The 15,074-nt window shown below is 35.5% G+C and overlaps 1 protein-coding gene across 2 annotated transcripts in view; it reads right to left on the bottom strand.

The window, feature by feature from the left end:
• The window catches only part of EDIL3 (EGF like repeats and discoidin domains 3), a 376,589-nt gene that overhangs the window by 146,678 nt on the left and 214,837 nt on the right, over positions 1–15,074 (bottom strand). For both annotated transcript variants that reach the window (XM_024563551.4, XM_024563552.4), the window contains one exon: positions 440–553. In XM_024563551.4, coding sequence (XP_024419319.1) covers positions 440–553 — 114 coding nt within the window. The remainder of the gene's footprint in view (positions 1–439; positions 554–15,074) is intronic.

Below are 15,074 nucleotides of genomic sequence, written 5' to 3'. Positions count from 1 at the left end.
AATTGTGTGTAAAATTTCTATTAATGTGTTGGCCAACTCGACATGAATCCTCTTTCACCCCTCCCTTTTACTTGTGATAAAGGCTATCCGGCTCTGGCACACTGAACGTGTGTCTAAACCAGAGAAAGCACTCTGGTGAAAATTTAGGTCATACTCACACTCAAAACCCAAAGTGGAATTCATGAGAAAGATGTGCATGGGGTCTGAGGAACTGTTGCCCTCCCTACGTTCAGACCACGAGGTGACCACTCCTGCGCCCATTATGCACTGAGACTTATCCTGGACAATATGTGCACATTAATAACAAAAACAAATATTAAATGTGTAATTTCAATGAATTATGAATTCTTGAAGTAAACTATGTTGAGGTCAGCTCATATTCCATAACAAATGCACACTATGCAAATAAAATGATATATAAATATATATGAATACTTACTGTGTTGACAATTTCTTCCCATGAATTCACCCGGGCACTCACAGGAATAGTTAGCAACATGATCTGTACATATTCCGCCATTTTTGCATGGCTCAGCTTCACATTCATTTATGTCTGTGGAAAAAAGAACATAGGAAGTGAAGTATTGGTGAAAAAGTGATTAGTTATGGAAGGTTTGGGGCATTACAAATAAAACAAAGTCTAAGTAATGCATTTACATTTTGTGTATGTTAATCTTGAGTCAATAATACAAATGCTTCTTAAATGTATTAACAATCAAATTAAATCAAGTACAAATGGACTTGAGAATCTAAAGGAAAGACCCACATAACTAAACCTCTCTCCAATCGGAGAATAAATATGAGTAGTGTGGAGAAATAGTCAGTGTATCCTTAGAATTAAATCAAACAAATTAACCCTGATAGAAGGATGAATTGGTATCACTTACGAGATCTAGAAACCTCCCCTGCAGCAACAACTGCCAATTAACGCTGTCTCATTTCATCTTAATTCATTAAAATTCTAACTGACAGAGATGTTTTAGTTTCTAAATAGTTCTCCTTTGATGAATGCGATGAGAAACAAATTAGAGTTAAAAGCTAAAACTCATTACATGCAAAGTATAATAAATGTAAATGATGATCACTTCTTAATCTCGTTCAAGGGTTTCTAAAGTTAGAATGACTAAAGCAACTTACCCTTGATATACAGTTATTACACCTCCTGTAAAATCATCGGAAAAATAAATGTTCAGCAAATTTTACAAATTTCTCTCCTAATTTTGGACAATGGAGATAATGAGTGTGATTTTAAATAAAAAAGGAATAATAACTAATTCGGCCTAATATCAATCACTAATGTTTACAAATCACTCCCTCTCAGCACAGCACCACACAGGGCTCCGTGGGAGCTGGTGACGTGGTTGGAGGACACATGCCATTGCTTTCTCTTCCTGCCATCTACTCCACTAAACCCCCTCTCGGCCTTTCTTCCCACAATTCCATTATTCTTCCAGCCTTCTTACAGACCTAAATGATGTTACTTAGGAATTGTCTATTCACATGCTTTTCACCTGTTCACCTAGTCAGACTGTGAGCTTTACAAGTCCAGCGCCTTCTTTGCATCTAGTTTCGTATCTATGCAAATGACTCACACTTTCTGGTGAACACTAGTGCCCAATAAATGTTTCCTGATATTTCAAAAAAATGATAAAAGAGAGAGGTGCAGGCTATACATAATTATTTAATTTCAGATATACGATGTGCCTTCTGATATGCCACAATGTATCAAAACATATTTCTGAAGTCCTGGGTTTTCATAGTACTTAAAATATGACAATTAAATTACCCCTCAAGAAAAAAACAAGGCAAAATACTAGAAATGTCTATATTTTGCCCTATGTTTTATTCTTTCTTATAAACAGTATCTCTTCCTGGAAGCAAAGATGTCTATCTCTCATTCTAAGTTTACTGTACAAAATTTGGTCTAAATTTCCTTAAGCAGGTGATGGCTTTCTCTGAAAAAGCGATCCTTTTTGTTTTCTCATTGACTGTCACGGTTTAAGAGTAAAACAATTCATGAATGTGTTCAGAAAGAATTGAAACAATTTCAGCATGTTATAACATCAGATAATAGAATAAAATCAGAATTTGACAGTCTCTAAAAATAGCTGTGTATTATAAAATATGATAGACTTCCAAATTTTTAACACTAAAACTCTCCAGAAATAAAGAAAAAAAGAAAAGAAGGAAGGAAGGAGTCATTAACTCTTTTATACAATATAATATTTAGTTCTTTTTAGTCATATCAAAATTTCATTTAGTCTATATTAGACTAACACAAAATATTTTCATTATATTTTGAAAGAGGCATAAAAGTCACTGTGCTATTTATTTTTTGCAAGCTCAGTGTTTCTCTTTATCATATCTGCTAAAGTTTGTTTTCAAAGGGAATGTCAATGGCTGATAAGTTAAGCCTTCAGGTCTTACAGAGTGAATTGTCTAATTTTGTAAGTTAGACAGAGAAAGTTATCCTTCGATATACTGATACAAGAGAAACTGAGTATTGATGTCTGAAGATCACATGAAAGAAATACAGTATGATCTTGGAACCGAATGAAAGGTTTAATTGAGATTAATATAGTCAGGATGAAGATGGTGGTGTATTTCCAAGAAGGCACCAAAATGCGTCACAAACGTGAAGAGGGCAGTTCATGGTGTGATGATGTGTTCAGGTATAGGAACAGTCCAGTTTGGCTGGAGAAGAGAATGGGAAGAGAAGTCCTGGAGCCCACATGTGAGGATGTAGATAGGGAGCAGATTATAAAGATACTTCAGTGCCAGTTGAGAGAACTTGCTTTTGTCTTTTAGCATTGAAGACCTGGAACTAGATGGGAGGGTATTCTCTGCACCTGTGAACTTTAGAATGACCTAGTGAAACAGTAATGTGGGATGGGCTCCAGAAATGAGTAAACGAAAGCAGGATGGAGACCTGGACAAGATTTGATCTTAATAGGTACAACATATATTTTAATTCTCAGGTAAGAGGCTCTAAGCATTTTCTCATTTTAAGATCGAACTACTTCATGAGTGAAATCAAAACCAGATCTTGCTACTTTGAAATGTTAATAGAAGGAAGTTTTCATAGTGCATGTCATGAGAACAATTAAGTCTATGAAGGCAACACTAATCAAGCTTCTGCCTGTTCTTCAGGACGGATCTGTAATGGTCAACAAAGGAAGTTATAATTAAGAACATCTGATTCTAAAAAAAAGAAAAGAAAACAAACGAACAAACAAAAAAACAGCTACAACTTTCCCCAGGCACTAATGTGAGGTAAGATAAACTATAATTGCATTCCTGAAGTCAACATGCTTTATAGCCATACTCAGTTTGTGATGAAGGCAGATCTTTATTGTTTGGGCATTTTTCAACTTTTTTTCCTTCAAAAGCTACCTTAAATACAAATTCATAAAAACACAAATGCTATATTGAATTATGTTCTGCAATCTGGTAGCAAAATAAGTAAAACATTTTTGCATATGTACATATCTGGTAACATGTAGGCTCAGAGAACAGATGCAAATTACATGGAAGCAGTTGCATATTAGTATAATGTGGAAATTCAGCAGTGAAGGCTATTTGCACTGTGATTAACACTGCAAGCAATCTAAGTGGAAACAGATCTCAATTTGAATAAATCATGTTTAATTAAAGACTAGATATAAATGTTCACAGAACATAATGTAATGAAATGAAAATTAAACATCTTTGTAATAAATCACATACATTTCTCTTTTTCACAAATCAAAGCATTATCATTTCAAGAAAAAAGTTCACATCTAGTGCAAATATATTAGACTATGCTATATTAGTTTTTATAACTAAGAAGAACTTGATACAACAGTCCCCAAATAAACTAGAAATATCTATATTTGGTCATATTTATAGTTTATTCATAATAATAAAAATAGCTATTACTTTTTGAAGTCTTTGCTTCTATGATTGCCTAATGAGAACTATTAAAAAAACAAAATGAAAAACAACCTTACTGAAAATTGGATTTTATAATCAAGGCACTCAGTTGAGTCTTGATTCCTCACTTTTGACCCATAAAAATTTGCTGCCCACCATTTAGTCTAAGACATAGTATCAAGAGCTGAATCTGCATTTCCAGATGTAAACTCAGGAAACACCTTTTGTGGGGTTTGATTAGGGAAAGAGCAGTGAAGGAAGAAGAAAACAAGGTAAAGAAATGCCAGAGAGGAGGAGATGAAAGAGTTAGACAGATGGTCACATCAGCATGAATTTCTTTGAACCAAAGAGGTACTCCAGGAGTATTGCCACGCTCTGTGCTCGGTTGTAAACAAGCCACATGGATTTACTGACTGTATATGTATAAGTTAGACTGTTTATCTATACCACTGTGTTGCACTTAGCCCACTTGATGCACATTTGTAAAAGTGTCTTCATAGTATGCCCTCTTTGTCTAGAGTTTTTGCTAACAAATAATCGGTCAGATAATTACCATTTCTTTTTGTGGTGAGGATATTTAAGATCTACTCTCTTAAAAATATTCAACTCTATGACACAGTATTATTAGCTATAATCACCATACTGGGCATTAGATCCCCAAGTTGTTACTTTTATAACTGGAAGTTTATATACTTTGACCAATATTTCCTCATTTCCTATTCCCTTATGGTAACAATTACTCTACTCTCTATTTCTCTGAGTTTGTCTTTTTTAGATTCATGTATGAGATCGCTCTTTATCTTTCTCTGTAAGTTCACTTAGCATAACGCCCTCCAGCTCTATCCCAGCTATCACAAATGGCAGGACTTCCTTCCTTCTTGTGGCTGAGTAATATTCCTGTGCATGTGTACATGTGTGTCACACCGTTTTCATCCGTTCATCTACTGATGGACACTTAGTTTGTTTCCGTATCTTGTGTATGCTACGTACAACAGTCCGAACATCTCCCACCCCCAAATTAAACATAGAACTAACATGTGATCCAGAAATCCAGCTTCTGGGTATTATTGATCCAAATAAATTGAAATCAGGATCTTATAAAGATATTGGTTTAGAATATTTTGAATACTTACAACAATTTAGACCAGTATATCCAATCCTTCTTGGGACAGAAATCCATCTAACCTCCTCTTTATTGGAGACAAAGATAACTTAATTCAATAATGAACCTATTTCCTTTTCATCCCCAAGTACATCCAGGCCCCAGGAGCATTAAGTAGGAACAATTGATTCTCAGGATCAGCAGCTTCATTTTTATACATTAAAGGGACACCATGCTTAAGCCTTTTATTTCCTTTGCAAAGAAATCATTTCTTGACTTCCTTATTCCTTTCCCTTGGGCTGTCTCTCCTCCCTGCAATATTTTATTGACTGTAATTAGCCAGCAAGAGCTTATTTTCAAGAGCCTGCTGTATTTGATCCTTAACAACACATCTTCCCTAGGCTCCCCGTTAGCTATCAAATGTTCTCCAGACCTCCTGTAAGTGATTGCCTTTTAAAATTTGACCTTTCATGTTTATTCTTATTTAAGTCTATGGTTTTTTAATTTATCCCACATAACAGCTGAACAAATTATGATGAGTTTCTGGAGATTCTGTTTTCCCACTCAGCTACAGAATTTACTTGTATCGTAAGCAGAATTACCTACAGGGTTTCCCAGCCATTCCTGGGACCGGTTCAGTATATTTTTAAGCTTGTCTGCTTGAACTCCCTTTTGATCTGATATTCTCATACAACTAATAATTCATTTTGAAGTAGCAAATTAAAATCAGCATTTTTCAATCAGAACATCTCACACACAAACCTTTTATAATACTTTATTGAAAACCTCCATTTAACAATAACAAAAAAAAGAGGTGTTTATCCATCACAGCTTTCTAACAGAGATCAGACTCTGTCCATCTCTATCCTAGTATCTTAACATTTATTTTAAGATCTCAGTTTAGCCCGGTTCTCTAGGATGTTTCTGTATAAAGTTATTCCTAAAAGGCTTTACTTAACTCAATCAGATCTGTGGTCAGTAAGATAAGACAGCAATTACAAGGTACTTATAAAACCAAGACCAGGGGAGGTAGAAGAAAGGTTGGGAAGGAGGTAATCAGGATGGTGCTTTAACTCAAATACTTAAGGCCTTAAAACTTTATAAGTAAAAGCTATACTAAAAATATATAGTAGAAGCCCCCAAAAATGTCTCTGGTGAAAATTTTCACCAAGGAGCAAACTAGCTCAAAGGACCTCACCTCAAGGGCATGCCATATAATAACTGCGGTAAGTATTTGTTCATTGGTGAGAAAGAACTGGAAGTATTAGTGACTTAGGGAATCACTAACTGTAAAATTATAGTGAGTCCCTTGACTGGGGCAGGTATATCAGGTTAGTTCTAAAAGGGTTCTACTAAGGAAAATGAAGTCAAAAAATGCTCCTTTCAAAAGTTAGAATTTTAAAACCATACCAATTACAGATGGGGAAAAAATCACTTGAAATGGGGTGTTGAAGTACAGCTCTACGGATACCTTGAACCACCAGAAAGATGAATAAATGGGCACTAAAGCAAATTAAGCCTGAAACTTTACTGGAGGCAAAAATGACAAAACTTAAGCTGTCCTACTTCCAGATACATCATGAGAGGCACTAGTGCTGGGAAAAATTAGAGGACAGCAGGAAAACAGGAAGACCGAATATGAGATGTATTGACTCTCTAAAAGAAGCTGTAGGTGTGAGCTGGGCAGGGCTTTGAAGACAGGAAACTGTGTACATCACCCATTTATAGCCAGGAGTCAGAGCTAATTAAATGGCACATAACAACAACAATGCAAAGGACCCACACCAGAGATTCTGAGTTAAATGGACTTGTAAGGACTGAAGGTAGCAATATCATTTATATAGTACTCCAGGTGATTATTATATGTGTAACTACAGTTGATGAAGACTGAGTAGAACCTCTATGTTTGAAAACTATCCATCCATCCATCCATCCATCCATCCATCCATCCATCCATCCTTAGTTTCTGTGCTAAGTGCTAAAAATACAAAGACTAATATGGCATGGTCCCTTAACTTTTCTCAAGGCTCTTATGGTAAATGGACAAGTAAGTAAACAGTTACAATGCGAAGTAGAAATAAAAAGCTCTAATAAGAGAATGAGTGCAGAGCTTCTTAAAGGAACTCCAGTTACCAATGACTAAATAAGTCTAGTAGGCAAGAGTATGTTGAGTTTTAGAGGAGGACTGGAGAAAATGCTTCTGAGATATCTGGAGTTATAAGTAATTTACTCTATAAAGATTTTTTCTGAATTAATATACATCTCATTTTTCTATAGACCTGAGAGTAAGTCATATATTTTCTGATTTCCTACTTATATTATCATATGTTATCTGCATATTCATAATATTTTATCCAAAATTAACCACTCTATTCTATAACTTGCACATCTCTCAGTTTTAGTGGTCAATATTAATGATGAACTGTTTTTAACTTTTTCTACAAGGAGTCATCAGACCTATAACTGGTGATATGAGGTGGGATTCACATTCACACAGGAAGCATAGCTGTGGTTCATATGGTTGCCCTCACTCACTCACTCACTAAAATTTTGATAAGCACCTTGTATGAAGTAGGCTCCAAAATATATGATTGAATGGGTCAGGAAATAGAGATAGTTTCTGTTCTAAGATATCTTGTTTTCTATAGTTCTACTCAGGAGAGATGTAATTGTAATAAAATATAGTGAATTATGCCCTCTACACCACTATGTACAAAATGTATTGTGATAACAGAGGAGGCCCGGGCTGGCCTAGAGGAGATGTGGAAGGTTACTTACTGATAGAAGGTAAAATATGGTTGGTGCTTAGAGAATTAGTAGGAGTTTTTTTAGACATCTTAAGGTGGGAACATAAAATAATACAATGTTTTCAGAGAAAACTGAGCATTTTAAAATGTCTGGGTACTCACAAGGATTATGTATGTAGAACTAGTAGGGATGGCGATTACTATGTAGTCTGGAACCAAATTTTTATGGCCTTATGTGTCAAGTTAAGAAGTTTGAATTTCAGTCCTTGGGTACTGGGAAGTTAATAGATTTTTCAGGAAGTATGAAAGGGAGCATAAAATGGAATAGATCTATTTTTTGAAGGCTCATTCACATACTTTTGAATTTCATTGCTGGTAACCCTTTAGGAAAAACAACTCAAAGCATCATAAAAAAAAATATGTTGAGTGCATAACCCCCAGACCACATAACATGATGATGATAGCAATGTATCTTTAAACATTTAGCTTAGTTTGAAATGCATACAAACTTCCTAATAGTTAGGGTGGACATATTTAGCAAATAAAAATGCAAGATATCTATGCAATGTTTAGTTCTAATACAAAAATAGTTTATCTGAAATTCAAATTTACCTGGGCATCTGTGTTTTATATGGGAATCCCTTCTTGAATTGTCAACTAGAATGTGATTTCTCCATATTTTCTTTCTTGCATTTTATATAAGCACTTTAATTTTCAGCATATGGTCATGCTTTTCTTTTTTTTTTAATTTTTAGCAGACCCCAAGGTAAATTACATACAGTGAAAATCATTATTGACAAATGAGTCTTCCTCAGGCTTTTGTTCAAACTAAAAGCCATTGCTTGCATTCTGCAAATTGCTTCATAATCTTTAGAGTTTCCTTCTATGTAAGCTTCAGTAACACACATATGGACACAGAGCACTTCGGGATGATAGCTGATGGCAGCGATGGTCACATCCACCCATGTGTAGACTACTTAATATGTGCCAAACATTGTTCTACGTGTTTTATATCTATTATATCTAACACGACACCCTCTACATCACACCCTGTGAGCTAGTTACTGTTATCATAGATGTTTTACAGGTGAGGTAATTGAGGCATTGAACATTTAAAAAACTTTCCCAGAGTCACACTGGTGGTAAAATGAGATTAAAACCCGGATAATTTTTCTTAAGAATCTATGCTATCCACCAGTACACTTTACCACCACTCTGAAAGATTCACACTCACTCTTAGCCTCCATTTTACACTTGTTTTCAAGGTGCCACCCTGTCTGCTGAGGGCAACACATATATACAGTAATACATGGTCCCTGGTATCAAAATGCTTATAATATTTTACAAGTATTAGCAATGTTGCTTTGGGATAGACTCTAGTCCTAAAATCTTACTTTGTAATACTTTTTTCCTTTATTTCACTTAGTAATTTTTCTCAGAACTTTAAGTGGTTTGGGCGTAATGGCCATCTGTTCATCTTTTATTCTTGAAATCTACAACTGCTTGTCTATTTAGAAATAGATTTCCTTGACTTTTACATTCTTTTATACATGCCTTTTAATGTTACATTCACATGAAAGGCATACACTTGTTTTTGTTCCTTTATTGAAGGCACAGATATACTTTTTCCTGTACAAGTGAAATTTTTATTTTTCAGGGATGACAATTCACATCATTTTAAAACCTTTATTTGAAAGATGGCATATATACAAGAAAGTGCACAAAACAAAAAGTGAGTTATCGTTAAAGGGCAAGTTGGGTAATGGCCACCAACGTCAAAGACGAAACCCCTCCCAGTACTGCAAAAGCCTGCCTGAGACCCATCCATCCACAACATCCCCTCCAGCCTCACCCAGGCAACAGTCTCCTGCTCACAACGGCAGTCACAGTCTCGTACTTTGTATGGTTTATTGGTGTCATTATTAAATATGCATTCTTAAGTATTACTATTTATTCTCTCCTAGGTTTAAACTGCATGGCAAAAGAAAGTCATTCAACACGTGCTCTGTTGTGTGTGGCTTCATTCACAAGGTTGCTGCAGCCGGCTGCAGTGAATTCACTTTCACTGGTTTGTAGCATGTCAGTGTGAGAGGAACTACAATGCACCGCGTTTTTCTACTGTTTTCATAAAACATATGTTAATGTTTGGAAGTTTGTCATGTTATTCTTTTTAAGATGAGGAGCAACAGCTATATGTAGAGAGGACAGGATAACATTAGTATTATCACTTTTTTTTACAGCAAATGTATTTTTGCTTCTAAATAAAAAGTAATTCTTGTGTTTTTAATATTAGTAAAGTTGAATCTCTAGCCAATTGTTGGGAACCACCCTGCCTGGTTTCAGAAGCTGTTATTGTAGATTATACCAAAATGGTTTCTAATGTGATTTTACCAATTTTCACTCTATCAGCAATTTAGTTCAGAACATTTTTAAAGGTACAAACTGTATCAGACTTGTAGGTAACCACTGGTTTTATTTCATACACAAGTTCTAAGTAGAAGGGCTAAACACCAATATGTCTTTTTAAGATATTTTTGCCAAAAGAGGCTTTGAAGGGAACAGTTGCAAGCTTTCAATTCACCAGGTTGAATTATTTCTCTTTTTAACGACCACACCTTTAATGAACCTGACAGTAACTTACACTACAAATGATGAGCCACCGCAAGCGTGCGGCAGTGCCACAGTTAACAACAGGTGTGCCACGGTCAAGTCCTCAATACGCTGAAATAGGGTCGCCCTTAACTCTACATTTAACTTCTTAAAATAACTCTGTACATCAATTATCACTCACAGACACGTGCAGATTCAGATGATAAAATAATAATACTTCCTGGTCCTACATTTTGCTATTTTTGAAATTTTGTATGGAAGCATAATTAAGTGATGTCCAGAAGTAATGGATTTTGTTATACTTCTAAAGCTACTATCAGGATTAAATGAGGTGATTTATGGGAAAAATATCTTGTAAACTCTAAGGACTGTTAAAAAAATTATCCACATTATTGTAATGTGGGCTAATCCATATTCATATTGTTCTGTAAAATTTTATTGGTTGTGTTGCTACATAAAAATGCAGGTGAATTTTAAAAATGATTCTTTAAATTTAATTTTACTGTTTTTTTCCATTATCATTTATTCCCCTTGAATCCTCTTCCACCTCCACCCACCCCTCTACCCACCTCAATCACTGCACTGTTGTTCTTGTCCATTAGTCCTTTTTTGTTTGATTCCTCTACCTCCTAAATCCCCCCTCTCCAGAGCTGTCAGCCTGCTCTCCATCTATGAGTCTGTCTCTATTTTCCTTATTAGTTCAGTTTGTTCATATGAGTGAAATCATATGGTATTTGTCTTTCTCTGACTGGCTTATTTCAATTAACACAGTGTTCTCCAGGTCCATCCATGCTGTCTCAAAGAGTAAAAGTTTCATCGTCTTTTAAAGTGTGAATAGTATTGCATTGTGTAAATAGTTGTTTGATCCACTCATCTACTGAGGGGCACTTGGGCTCCTTCCAAATCTTGGTTATTGTAAATAATGCTACAACGAACACAGGGGTGCTAATATTCTTTCAAGTTAGTGTTTCAGGTTTCTTTGGATAAATTCCCAGAATTGGAATCTGTAGGTCATAAGGCAGCTCCATTTTAAATTTTTTAATATAACTCCATACTGTTTTCCACAGTGACTGCACCAGTCTGCATTCCCACCAACAGTGCAAAAGCTTTGCCCTCTCTCCACTTCCTCACCAGCACTTGTTTGTTGATTTATTGATGATGGCCATTCTGACTGGTGTGATGTGATATCTCACTGTGGTTTTAATTTGCATTTCTCTGATGACTAGTGACATTGAGCATCTTTTGATATATCAATTGGCTAGCTGTAGGTCCTCTTTGGAGAATTGTACTTTTTAATGAGACTTCTGTATACAGATACTTCTACTTTTGGGATTATTGTTAGAGTAAAAAAATGAGAAAGGTTTTAATAAATGTTTTACAGACAAGCAGCCTTGCCTTGGAGAAGCATGAAAGACAGTATTTATTCCCATAATTGCAAAGCCTGTTGGAATTTTGATGCACTGAATGGGGTAACTTAAGAGATACTCTTGAATATATTTCATTCTAAAGTGATAACATTTACTATTAAAAAAACCTGGAGCATCAAATCTCCATATGTTTTGGCTGACAGATCTAAGACAATGACTGGTAAATACAGAGAATGCACCTTCCTAAGTTCATAGGCATTTTGGTTCCCATCAATAGGAAAGATCTGGGTGGCTCCGCTCCTCTCAATTCCAGAACCTCATGAACATCATTACAGGAGTTTTCCTGGATTCCTGGCAGAGTTGGAAGCAACAGAAACCTTTGCCACACTCAGGGCCAGCATAGGAGAATCTGCTTCAAGTAACGAACTCACTATTCAGTGCCAATGAAGTGCTGCTGACAAACCATTTCCATTCATATTTCATTTTTCACTCATTTATTGTTACCTATGCCAAATGGGCATATTTTCTTCATTAAAATTATAATGTTTGAATTCAAGAGAATTTCTTCTTTTGGCCAAGACATAGTACCAGGGATCTGATTTGCTCTCTTGCCTGAAACAACCAAATAAGTGAAACAGACAAACATATGAGACAGGTTTTTGAGACACTGAATATTAGGAAAGAAAGGATAATAGTAAACCAGGTGGGTCCTAAAATCATTCAGGTTTACTGCCTTAAGAGGGATTCCAGACCATGGCACAAAGAGGAAGAATCCAGGTGGAGCCTGGAAAGCTCCCTGAGTTGAAGAGAGCTGAGAGGAGAGGGTGACAGAGATAATCCACAGCCACCTGCACAGCCTGTCCTCAAGGTCAGTGTGCCTGCTCCAGAATTGGACAGAGTATGGGTCAGCTTAGGCAAGTAAGGAAATTACTGATGAAAGAACCATCTAAGTTCACCAGAGAGAGCAACATCTGGGCATCCCACCAAGCCAGGAAAACTCCCTTCAGTTAGATTGGGAAAGAAACTAGTTCCTGTGGCTTTGGGCAGAGGTCTCAGAAAGGCCTTGCCTACACAGTGGGGAATAATTAGTCCTGGACTACACAGCTCATTGGTCCTGCTTGACAATCTCATCAGCAAGACCCAGAAAGGTTAAACTGTTTTCCAGTAACTTAACTGTGTAAGAGAACTAAGCTCAAACAGATATATAAGACTATAGAGCATCTGGCACTCAACAAGGTAAAATGCATGTCTGGAATCCAATGGAGATTAGTGGGCATGGAAAAAAGCTGGAGAATGCTACATATTACATTAAGGAGACAAGGGTATTAAAATGTTTAGCATAACTGTGTTCTGTATATTAACACTAAGTAGAGACATAGAAAATATAAAAAGAGACCCAAATTGAATTTTCAAAGGTGAAAACTGTAATGTGTGAAATAAAAAAATATACTGGAAGGAAATTAAGCCAATTAGACATCACAGAAGAAAAGATCAGTGAACTTTAAAGACATAATAAAAGAGAGAGAGAAGAAAATGAACATTAGTGAGTTGTGGAACACAAGTACAAACGGCCTGGAATAGAGGCGATTGCAGTCCCTGCAAAGAAGAAGGCAGAAAAATATTTGAATGGATAACAGCCAAATTTTTCCTAATATAATCTAAACTATAGCCACAGATCCAGGCAAGTTAACAAATTCTCAGCACCAGAAATATGAAGAAAAGTGCACAAAGGCATGTCATGATTACTTTAAAAAATGTAAAAGTAATTCTGCAGATACGTATATTCAATAAATGGTTTAGAAGAAATAGATATCTATATTTAAAAAGGACTTAGAGTCCTATGTAATATTATATACAAAAATTAACTGAAAATAGACTGTAGAACTTAAAGTGGAACCTAACAGTATAAAAATAAATTATAGGAGAAATTATGGGAGAAAAAGTTTCTGGGCTTAGTTTAGACAAAGTTTTCTTAGCTACAACCTCAAAAGCATTAACCATTAAAATTACTAAATTGTACTTTATCAAAATTATAATTTCTGCTCTTCAAAATCAATTCTAAGAGAATAAAAAGGCAAGCCACAGACTGGAAGAATGTATCTGCAAATAAAACATCTGGTAATGCACTTGTATCCAGAATGAATAAAGGATTATCAAAACAATGGGAAGAAAACAACTGACTCAAAAAAATCTGGACAAAAGATCTGGACACTTCACACAAGAGTACATGTACATCACGGGACCAATAAACATATGAAAAGCTGTTTGACATAATTTGTCATTAGAGAAGTGCAAGTCAGAAAAATATATCACTAAACAACTATTACAATGGCTGAGGTAAAAAAAAAAAACACACAAAAAAACCCTCGACCATACTGAGCATTAATGAGGAAGTGCATGAATCAGTCCTCATATACAGTCAGAATGCAGAATGTAAAATAATATAATCAGTTTGGAAAACAGTTTAAGTCTCTCAAACATCTAAACACACATTTAGCATATGACCCAGACATGGAAATCCTAGGTATTTACAAAAGGTAAATGAAGCAGATGTCCATTCAAAGACTTGTACGAGTATTCATAACAGCTTTGTTTGTAGGAGTCTCAAACTGGAAACCACCAAAATATCCACAGTGAATGGATAAAAAAATTGTGGTATACCATTACAATTGATTACTAAACAATAAAAAAGAATGAACTAATGATATAACTGACAAGATAAAGGGATCTCAAAGTAATTATGCTGAGTGAAAGAAACCTAACAAAATGAGACATATGAGCTGATACTATTTATGTAATTTTCTAGAAATGCAAATGAATCTGTAGGGACAGAAAGCAGATCAGTGGTTTTCTGGGATGAAGTTGGTAGACAGAGGGGAGGGATTACAGTAGGCAGAATGAAACTCCTGTGGGCAATGAAAATATTCAATATTTTGGTTAAAACACTAGTTTCATGGGTACATGCATATATCAAAATGTATCACACTGTACATTTTAAATGTGCATATTTTATTATGTAGTAATTATACATCAACAAAGTGGTGAAGAAAGTGATCATGTCAACATTCTTCTTATAATTCACTTACCAGGTGTACGTTTACAAGCACACACACGACCATGCACACATGCACACACTGCACACATGTTGAAATACAATCACAGGCCCACAGAGTTAACCAGGAGTGTCAGCCTTCTCAAATTCACAGCAGAGAGGGTTTTTAAAAATGCTTCAACCTCCAAGTGAAAACCACGCAGCCCCAGTGAAATGAGGCAGGTCTTACTGGAAAGACTGAGTAGTTTAATAAAACATACTAATAGAAGGAGCTGTACTCATAA

This window comes from Desmodus rotundus, chromosome 1 (genome assembly GCF_022682495.2).
Source record: "Desmodus rotundus isolate HL8 chromosome 1, HLdesRot8A.1, whole genome shotgun sequence".
Taxonomy (NCBI): domain Eukaryota; kingdom Metazoa; phylum Chordata; class Mammalia; order Chiroptera; family Phyllostomidae; genus Desmodus; species Desmodus rotundus.
This window is presented reverse-complemented; position numbering and strand designations above follow the sequence as displayed.